Genomic DNA, 10689 nt, shown 5'->3' on the forward strand with positions numbered 1-10689 from the left:
TTGTCCACGAGCGGCCCCTTGCGTTCACTCGTCATTGAATATACGCACCGCGCATGCGCATTCCTTCGACTGTATTATTATTGACCTGAGCAATATGTAAACTGCGCAGGGGGATGGCCTGTCAAGAAACATTGGACTGCAAGCCCATGGGGTGGGTTTTCAAAGAAATGCATGAAGGTGGAACTAAAGCAGGGTCTAATCTTACTGATACTATATGTTCTGTCTTGAAGATTCGCTCGGGTTTCTTCTGATCGCGGATACAGTGCGGCGGCGGCTGGCCAGCGGTGCTGGATGAAACCGGCCGGTGCGGTGACACTTACTTTTCAATGAATTTTTCATCAAACAAGTGATTTTACAGGACTTACTCGCTTGTCCGACTGAATAAAGTGAAAATGAGCGCCGTGGTTTACGTTTTATCCACGGTCACCGGATATGTGCTAACCTCGGCGTTTCTGCTGAAGTGTCCGTCTCTGCTTCACCGGCGAAAGAGAGAAGCCTTCCGGAGCAGACACATCTCTCACCGCGGCGGTGAGTGCACTGACAGCAGACCAGACCGGCCAGACAGTCGTCTGGGACTGTCTCTTCTTACTGTTCATACAGTAACTTTTATTTCGTTGTACTTTTAAGTGTTAGTAACTAAAATCTACTGAATTATGATGTACAAGTGCTGACTAGGTAGGAAGTAAAGGGTTTTGGTTTTGATATGTAGTCAATGAATGAGTGTCACAGCAGCAACAACAAAAAGACCTTTTGCCACAGATTTGTATTATATATATATATATATATATATATATATATATATATATATATATATATATATATATATATATATATATATATATAATGTTCACGTTGGGCCAGTGTTGGTCCATAGGGTTCATTATTGACTAGTACTAGATACTGGTCTTTGAATGGACACTGGAGTGGGTGGACTGTGAACCCTGGAAATACTTTACATACTATACACAGTCATGACTCTTGGTTGTGTGTGTGTGTGTGTGTGTGTGTGTGTGTGTGTGTGTGTGTGTGTGTGTGTGTGTGTGTGTGTTATTTAAATGTATTAATTGATTTGTTTTGCTTCAGGGGCTGGTGAGAACTTGGAGAACACAATGGCAGCCTTCAAGCAGTGAGTTGCTGTTTATTGCTCGGATTTGCATTGATGAGTGTGACTGCTTAATATGCCTAATATACTTTACAAAGTGCACTAAATCCCAATGTACACTTAAGTTTTCACATGTACGTGCAAGTCCACATTATATGAATTTTGCCATCAGAACAGTATGCACAAACTGACCATGTACTGCCTGAGCTCATTTGCACTTTGAATTGTTTTGCATTATTTACTGTACTGTAGTTTGGCCATATGTCAGTACTCAACCCGGGTAGGAAAAGAAATGGTGGAGTCAGATCAAGAACAACTACACATTGTTGAAGAGGGCAAAACAATAGATGGGTGGAATATAAAATGTCTGCAACTCTGTTTTAAACTATTACAAACGTATAAGCTTTGGAGCTTTAAAAGTGCAGACACTAGATGAGGATGAACTTTGAGCACATGCCTGCTTTCAAATAGTATATATTTAGGGAGGCCATGCATTTGAATGTGCATGAATGCTAAAGTACACAAAAAAATCAAGTTTACTTTCCTAACGTAATGCTATATGTTGGCACATAGCTCAGTCTCCTTTTTAATGTTTACTTCATTTGATAAAATGCACAAAAACATCTGCTGGACACATTTGTTGAGCCACAAATATGCCTTTGTAAATAGTGTTCGTCAAAGTGGCATCATCAGCTTATAAAAATACAAGAGAGATCTGAATGAAAATCTTTGTCTATAAAAGGTAAGTGCTTTCATTACTCTGCGTTTTGTTTTTGTTTTTTCCAGTGCTGTTAAACTAGGCACGGACATGTTGGAGCTGGACTGTCATTTGACCAAGGATGAGCAGGTGGTGGTATTGCATGACTCCAGCCTGAAGAGGTCGACTGGCATTAATGCATACGTTGCTGATGTGGCTTATGCTGTAAGTTCTTCTAATTATTTACTATATTCACACCGAAAGTCTAAATATTTATAATAGTGCCTGGCTGCAGACTTGCGCGCTCAGACATGCACTTAACAGATGAAGTGACGTCACTACAAGGGTCTTAGGCAGGGTTGGGTGTAGATGTTCTTGAGAGTGCATGTCTGAGCGTGGATGTGCACTCAATCTGCACTCAGACCCTTCTTCAATATTTGAGACTTTAAAGTTGGTACCATACTATTATGCTGTGATGTTAAATTATGTTTGTCTTCTTAGGATCTTCCTCCTTACCTCTGTAAGCTTGGGGTCAGTTTCAAACGAGGTGAGTGTTCAGTCCAGATAATGTGCAAATAAAAGTTTGATTAAGGGTAATATATAATGAATTGAAAATAAAAATCTGAATAAAATGTATTTATTATATGTAAATGTGAATTCTAAAACTGATTTCTGTCATTAATCAAATGGAATTTCATTTGGAACAGTGATAATGTGCGTCTTTTCCAAATAGAGGAACATTATTATCACATATTATAAAAACCGTGTGGATTTTATGCAGTTTGAGTGATTCTGTAGTTACTGCAAACGGGGATATGCTACCTAAAGACTTGCATGTCTGACTGTGGCATTATTCTTGATGTGTTTCAGACTGCTACTGTGAAGGAGGAGAAGACAAACGCATCCCCCTGCTGAGAGACGTGTTCGAAGCTTTCCCAAGCACCCCGGTAAACATCGACATCAAGGTCAACAATGACACCCTCATCAAGAAGGTGTGTGGGATTTGCTGTTCTACTCAAATTTCATTTCCTCCAATCCTCTTTCTATGCTGCTGTTTGTCACCACTTAAATTAATCAGGTTAGAGAGTTGAATTTGTCTGAAGCAGACTTTTACCTCTTTTTTTTTTGTCAGGTGTCTGAGCTGGTCATTCAGTATAAAAGGCAGGATCTGACCGTCTGGGGAAACTCCAGCAATGAAATTGTTAAGAAATGTCACAAAGAGGTGAGAAATGTATACTTTTTTTTTTTTTTAAAGGAAAATTTGTTTTAATCTGACTAAATGAAATGTACTAAAGATCTAAGCATCTGATGTTTTCTATTGTCTTGCAGAATCCACAAATCCCAATCTTGTTCAGTTTGCCTAGGGTGCTTCTGTTACTAGGTCTATTCTACACTGGCCTTCTGCCCTTCGTCCCAATAAAAGAACAATTCCTGGAGATTCCCATGCCTTCAATTGTTTCCAAGTGAGGACCATATTCATTTTAGTCATATATGTGTCAATGATGTTTAAAAAAAAAAGGTTTTCAAGCAACAGAAATAAGTGTGTCCCTTTTGTCCTGAAAAAAAAACAACAACAATGTCCATCATACATTTTATAATATTTTACAGAAAATATACCAATACAATGTAGGGTTGGGCGATGTTGACCAATTTTGGCATTCATTCATTCATTTTCTTTTCGGCTTAATCCCTTTATTAATCTGGGGTCGCCACAGCGGAATGAACCGCAAACTTATCCAGCATATGTTTTTACACAGCGGATGCCCTTCCAGCTGGAACCCATCTCTGGGAAACACCCATACACACTTATTCACACTCATAAACAAACAATTTAGGCTACCTGATTCACCTGTACCGCATGCCTTTGGACTGTGGGGGAAACCGGAGCACCCGGAGTAAACCCACGCGAACGCAGGGAGAACATGCAAACTCCACACGGAAACGCCAACTGACCCAGCCGAGGCTCGAACCACCGACCTTCTTGCTTTGAGGCGACAGCACTACCTACTGCGCCACTGCGTCAAATTTGGCACTGTACGATGTCTAATGTGAAACATCGCGATGGACGATGACAACGTATTATTTATTTATGAATAATGAATTAATTAATTACTAATTAATTATTTGTAGCCTACCGTTTCAACATCCTGACCCGCATGGTCTTTGTTTTGCCCTAAACCAAATCATAAATAAATAAATAAATAAAGATTAGTTACACTCAAACAACCACCTGTCAATCACTTTTTCCACGGGATTCTGGTTTGAATAGGCAGTGATCTGTGTCGTTATAATGGCATCGACAAACTTGGTTGGTAAAAAATGTAAAAAGTCGTATTTGAGAATTAGCTAAAATTACTAAGTACAAGCATGAAAGCGAAAGATTGAAGCAGTGTACTGAGCTGTGACACGTTACCTGATAGATTCAAAAGACAGAAGAGTCGTTAGATTGAGACAAAATTAATTAAATACCAAGTTTAACAACTATAGTGAGACGCGATCCAGCGGTACCTCCTTGATAAACTGTCCGTCGTGCACTGCTCTCTGAGGGTTTTGTGCTCAAAGCACCCGCTGACTGCTGGAGCTCAGATGCGCACATATGCTGCAGCGCATGCCAGAGTAAAGGTGAAGATATCTGCAGGACCCGACGGGTTTAATTTCTATCATTTTAGACAGGGTCGGCCGGGCTTGGCTTGCGCAGTAAATGAATAGTCATGTGATGCATTTCGATTAGCACGAGAAAGTAATCAAATTGTTTGTTACAACATTAAAATCCCTCCCTGCAAAGGTAAAACAAATGATGACGGAGAAGTTTAAAAGAGTGAATTTTGACTGTGGTCAAGCCAGCCGCCAGTCCAAAAGGAACGGTTATTCTAGCCTCCAAGGTATATCGGCGGTCACTCATACACTGCGTATTACAGTAGAGCGCTAAACAGCAATGTATGTACAGCAAGGTGACAGGGAAGATGACGAGGTCACTCGCTACATTGAAACCGCTGTCATGGAAAATTAAATGGATGTTCTTGGCTGGTTGAAGATGAACAAACAATATACATTCCAAAGTCGAGGCTGAAATGCAGGGGTGACCGGGCTTTCGCAGTAGCTGGTCCTACTTTGTGGAATGCCCTGCCCCTCTGTATTAGGTCTATATTGTTGCTGTCAGTTTTTAAATCTAGGTTGAAAACTTACCTTTTTGATTTGGCATTTTATCAGTGAGAATTGTTTGTTTTTAGCTATAATAACTATTAGTGAGATTTGGTTGTTTTTACCTATATTAACTATTTGTGAGAATAGTTTGTTTTAGCTATAATTTTATACTTGTTCTTTGTGATTTATTGTTCACCACATTGGTCAACCTTTGGTTGTGTTTAATAGTGCTATATAAATAAAATTGACATTGACATTACCCAAAACTTGCAAAATTAGCCAGATCTGCTGGACGCACCATCCTGAGCGCAGGATTGTGCTAAAGCCATTCCTGTTTCTCCACAAAAACATGTAGCTTAATCTTGGTGAATAAAGGGAATAAATAAATATCAATTAAACCATAAAATCATTGTGTAGTCAGAGTATATAGGCTAATGTTGGCATTAGGCTATTCTTTTTATGTTCAGCTTCACCATGGCCTTAAGGCCAGATTGTGAAGAGGTGGCAAAACAAATCCCACAGATCTTAATTTCGTTATTGCCAAATAATTTAGAATTTATTTTAATTTAATTTGTTAATAAAGACTTCTTTTCATTGGTGTTGGCCAATTTAACGGCTGAGTGTTTGTACCTAGGCCAATTTAGAGTGCTGAGATGTTACAATGTTACAGACGACAAATTTTATTTCTTTGTCCCAACTTTCAAGTGGCCTATAACCTATGTTTGCTATGAATAAATTATGTTAAAACACATATAACCGACTCATTCAGGAAAAAAAGGCAAACAAGCTGTGTGCATGTGCACATTTGAATAATGTCGGGGTGTAAACAGGTTCATGCTTTATAAAGCTGTCAATCAAAATGTACTTGTCGGGCTTGGGCCCTATCAGGCCTAATTTTTATAGCCTTTGCTGTCTATAGAGAATGAGAGAGATCTCAGATTTTATCTAAAATACTTTAATTTGTGTTCCAAAGATGAACAAAAGTCTCATGGGAATGAAATGCCATGAGGGTGAATAATAAATGTATTAATATTGGGTGAATTAACCACTTAGCAAACCTTCTTTGTAAAATTAATTTGCATACACAATATTTATGATTTAATTAAAGTCCTCTTGCTTTGGTTGGATTAATTTGATACTACAGATGAACTTTGGATGCTCAGTGCTAGTGTGACAGATTCTCTCTAAAGATGTTGTTGGAGATCTTAAAAGTGATACAGATTTCATCTCTTGCAGGCTCAAAGATCCTCAGCGCCAGACACGGAGTCAGCGCTTCATAACATGGTTGGCTGACAAGTAAGTTTATGTACACGTTGGCCCTCAATGAACCTTTTACCTAAATATTGACTTAACATGGTTTATGGGTTTCTTATGGGAAAGTGGTTAACTGCTTGCTTTTAATGATTTTGCTCAATCTGACCTCAGTGATGATGGTAATTAAAACGATAAAGAAACATAAAACAAAGATAAGGAAACATTTTCCATTGGTCTTAGTACACAATGTAACTACTGAAGTGTCAAGCTTTAAATTGGAAAAATATCTAAACTCTTTTTAAAAATTTGGATTAAGATGCTAATGGTGCTATTAATCTGCTAATGCTAATAACCTGATTCAATGATTTATGCTAAGCTAAGCTAAAAGTGCTCCTGGCAGACCCAGAAATCAGCTGAATGGATTCAGAAACTTGTAAAATGAGCCTACCTCCAAAAAAAATAGTGTTTTATACAGAGAATACTTAGCCAGATGTTTTTAGAAATGTCTCACCAGGAAAAATTTTAAGTTACTTATACTTATTATAAATCCATTAGAAATTCAAAAATTCATATTTAATGTCAAATGTAAAGTTTTTTATATATTCTCTTACTGTTTTATGAAGTTGTTAATACATAATGTGTCCTATATGGATCTTGCCATGAAATAGCTATAAGTTGCTGATAAATAAACAAACAAAAAAAAGTAAAGAATCAAATCAAGAATTGAATGTAAGAAAATCCCAATTTTTGCAAATTGCAATTAATGAGTGACATCTCATCTGATACCATACCTTAAATATGGAGGAATGCTAATTTTGAATGTATTTTCAGGGTCCTCATGAGGAAATCTCTGTTCGATCATCTGACAGGCAGAGGAATACAGGTGAGTGCTAATCTTCAAGTCAGATCTAGGTCATACGCTACATGTGCTGTATGGGTTAGCATTGCTATGATGTGCGTGAGCAGATGTCATGTGCTCTGAATGGAATTTCGCTCTGGCCTGGATTGTTACCATGGGATCTTTCCACTGGTCTTTGTATTATTATTATTATTTTTTCCAACCACAGGTGTACATCTGGGTGTTGAACGACGAGGAGGACTTTCAACGTGCCTTTGACCTTGGAGCTACAGGAGTTATGACAGACTATCCCACCAAGCTAAAGGAGTTTATGGAGAAAAACAACTACACTACCACCATTAAATAGGACTTGCTGGCCAAAGTAAATGATCAATATGGTTTTCCATTGATCTTTGGCCTCTAAATGGGTCTTTTAATTACCCCAAAGTCTGTGATGTTTATGTCTGTGCGTGTAGAAGTGGCTGCTATCAGTTCTGGATTCAACGAAGCCTTCTCAAAGCCAATCATATGTCATGAATCCTTCTAAAGCAATACATGTTATCAATAAGAGACTGAAGATTAATTATCAAATATGTTGAAGTGACGTCATGATTATCATGACATTTCTGTGAGGTTTACTCTACTTCAGGCACCTTCATTGTTTTATTAAAATGTAGTTTAGTTTCATTACATTGTAAGGATGTAAATCCTGCTGGTATATTGTTGTTGTTGTTTTCATCAGTTTCCACAATAACACTGAACTCACTGAAGAAATACTGTCTAAATGGCAAGACCGAAGCTACTGACGTTTTTTTCCAAGGCACTGAGAGTAAAGACTGGTATCAAGGGTTACTTTTGGGATTGTTGAGGGACCAATATTAAGAGTGCATTAGGTATTTAAATGTTTACTGCAGTACTTTGGTGTTTGATTGACATGTAATTTGTACAGTAAGAGATTACAGGGTTATGTGATATTTTATCTGTGACCAGTCAGAAATTTTGACACACCAACTCAGTCTTCGTTATTTTTATTTTTTACTTGTGACAATGTTAACGTGATCAAAGTATCTAAAACTGCAGTCAAAACATTTTATACAAGCAAAAAACTTGTATCTGTGCTACTTAAAAATCTTTTAATATCCACTCCAACGTGGCCATACATACTAATACAATAATTTAAATTATAACAATGCATACAAAAACCAATTTCAAGTATTCACAGAGTAGACTTTAGCATAGAAGGGTTTCTGATCACGAAAAAAATAAAGTCGTTCTAGTGTGTCCAAGCTTTTGACTGGTTGTGTTTGTTTTACTTTTTTGAAAGAAGTTTGTGTGTAATTGGTTCATAAACAAGTGTTACTTTTTCCAGGATAGGTAAAGATTTAAAATGTTGGTCCTTCTACAGTTTTGCTGTATTGCAATGGTGTGGAAATGTTTTGTTTCCCTCTTTTAAGGAACGTCTGTGAAAAGCAAAACCCATTTAGAATCGACATGATAGTAACGCACATCTGAATGGAGATTATCTGAGAACTTGGCATAGCTGAGTATTTGTGGAGTTCAATGCTTTCCCCTTTTTGTGTGGTGTTCATGGGTGTAGTAACTCCTGGATTTGTGTTGTGTTCAGTTTTCTGATTCGCATTTGCTCCAAGCCACTTTCATTGGTTGTGTATATTTAGTGCACTGTTTAATTTACGATAATAATATTGTAATTAAAAAAATAGGTTATTATAAATGGTATTTGGATTTGTAAATATCTGGTCAATAAATATGTTTTATAAATGGGTTTAAAAAGAGTTTTTTGACTTTATGCCTAAATACAACCATAAAAAAAATATTATGAAGCCATAAAATATTTGGATGTTAACTTAACTATGGGTGCTTAGGGGCCTCTGGATTTTCAAACACACCTTTCATTGCTTACTAATTTTGTTAACTAAACCTTAAACTGCAAATTGTTTAAAAATATTGCTTAGAAATCTCGACATATTAAAGAGAAAGTAAAAGTTCCTTGTTCCAAACCTTTATGAGTTTCTTCTGTTGAACACGAAAGAAGATATTTTGAAGAAAGCTAAAAACCTGTAATGTAGACTAACCATGTTCCATAGACGTTTCGCTATTCAGCGCACTCAAACGACCACTCCTCCGCCATTAAAAGCCAAATAAGCATGTTTGTGTGATCATTCTCTTGGTGAATACCTATTGCACAATCCAAATTTTGATGTCTTTTGGACCAGTAGTTTTTGAGAAAAGATGGGAAAAGTACCACCTTCGCATGTGTACGGAAGATGATAGATAATAATAGTGTTCCGTACAGGGCGCATAACTCTAATTCACTGGCAAAAATGGGCATTGTTCGAAGTCTTATTAAAAACTTGTCAGAACATACTATTATCGTGTTTAACTTGAAGTTAATGATATATTTATTAAGTCTTATATGAAAATTTTAAATGAAATAGCTTCACAATAATTTCATTTTATATAATGTTTATTTTATTACAGAATGACAATTTAAAATATAAAAACATTAAATTCATGAAAATTAACGCTAACTGGACTGACCTTTTATGAATATAAACATCGTCACTGGCGAAGTGTTGCGCCATGCAGTCATTACCCACAACTGACGTTTAAATATTCCCATTTTAAAGCATTTATTAAACAAAGGATTATTTATTTAACAATTTGTGATAACATAATGTTCAATTCATAAAGACTGTAATACTGTGTGATGCATAAATTAAATGCAAATGCATATTGTCGTTGCTTTAAATGTCTCCCCTCCCAGGCAACACTCGCACCTTAAGCTTGCACACTGTCTATTTTCATGTGCATTAGGTGGACGTAGCAAATTTATTGAATTTGCTCGGAAACATATAGTAGCAAGGTCTCTGTTGTGCTTGGGGTTGAAAGAGTAAGAAATAAAGATTACACTGATATATTGCTTGCCTATGACCCATAAGTATTTATTCAGAGATTAGCGTTAAAAGTTCATCTGTACAGAACTGTACGGAATATAGTTAGGGTGCTTTCACACCTACACTTTTGTTTCGGAACGTATCTCGTTTGCCCAGTTAGCGCGGTTCGATTGGCATATGTGAACAGGGCAATCGCGCTCTGTTCCGCGCCAAAGTAATCGCTCCGAGATCGCTTGAATGAGGTGGTCTCGGCTCGATTGAAACGAACCCTGGAGCGGTTTGATTGTAGTGAGAAAGCGATCCGATCCGAGCGCGGTTGTATCACTGTGTTTTATGGATATGTAATAGGCATATACGGCTATATGAAGAGAGAATTATGATTGGGGTGGGAAGTTTCGCGAGTCTCCGGATGCCCGCAAACGAGTGATGATCTCCCGGTAATCTCGCGTCTCCCTACAGGTCCTCAAATAGGCATCGTCGCGCACCCTTCTCACCCCTCCCCTCCGCATCTCTCCTCAGACACATCGCGCGCGCGCACCCTGTCAATCACCACCAAACCACCACTTCTCCTGACAGCTTAGCGGGACGCTGCAAAATAAACCCTGACACTGACCAATGTGAGGAGAGTTTACTCGCACGTGACTTGTTTAAGCTCTTTTGGTCCGATTAGAAACTTTGCAGTGTGAAAGCGAACCGCTCCAAGAGCAAAGAGCAACAATGTAACAATTGTAATCTCTGT

General features: G+C 37.7%; 1 protein-coding gene across 2 annotated transcripts; it reads left to right on the forward strand.

Moving 5' to 3' along the window:
• The first annotated feature begins 67 nt into the window (after positions 1-67).
• gdpd1 (glycerophosphodiester phosphodiesterase domain containing 1) lies at positions 68-8818 on the forward strand. 2 transcript variants are annotated; one of them, XM_073922975.1, is made up of 11 exons: positions 68-151; positions 231-528; positions 1084-1126; positions 1889-2024; positions 2301-2346; positions 2670-2791; positions 2932-3021; positions 3129-3262; positions 6180-6239; positions 7029-7080; positions 7265-8818. In XM_073922975.1, the coding sequence occupies exons 2-11, from the start codon at positions 393-395 to the stop codon at positions 7400-7402; spliced, it is 957 nt and encodes a 318-aa protein (XP_073779076.1). In that variant the 5' UTR covers positions 68-151; positions 231-392; the 3' UTR covers positions 7403-8818. The 2 variants fall into 2 exon arrangements, with proteins under 2 accessions (XP_073779076.1, NP_001004118.1); NM_001004118.1 differs by lacking the exon at positions 68-151 and having other exon boundaries at positions 280-528; positions 7265-8814.
• The last annotated feature ends 1871 nt before the right edge of the window (positions 8819-10689 follow it).

Source organism: Danio rerio, chromosome 15, assembly GCF_049306965.1.
Source record: "Danio rerio strain Tuebingen ecotype United States chromosome 15, GRCz12tu, whole genome shotgun sequence".
NCBI classification, from domain to species: domain Eukaryota; kingdom Metazoa; phylum Chordata; class Actinopteri; order Cypriniformes; family Danionidae; genus Danio; species Danio rerio.

Coding starts and splice junctions, on each gene's coding strand:
- gdpd1 (XM_073922975.1), top strand. CDS start 393: ATGAGCGCCGTGGTTTACGTTTTATCCACGGTCACCGGATATGTGCTA. Junction 2,792..2,931: donor ATGACACCCTCATCAAGAAG/GTGTGTGGGATT, acceptor TTTTTTTGTCAG/GTGTCTGAGCTGGTCATTCA. Junction 6,240..7,028: donor ATAACATGGTTGGCTGACAA/GTAAGTTTATGT, acceptor ATGTATTTTCAG/GGTCCTCATGAGGAAATCTC.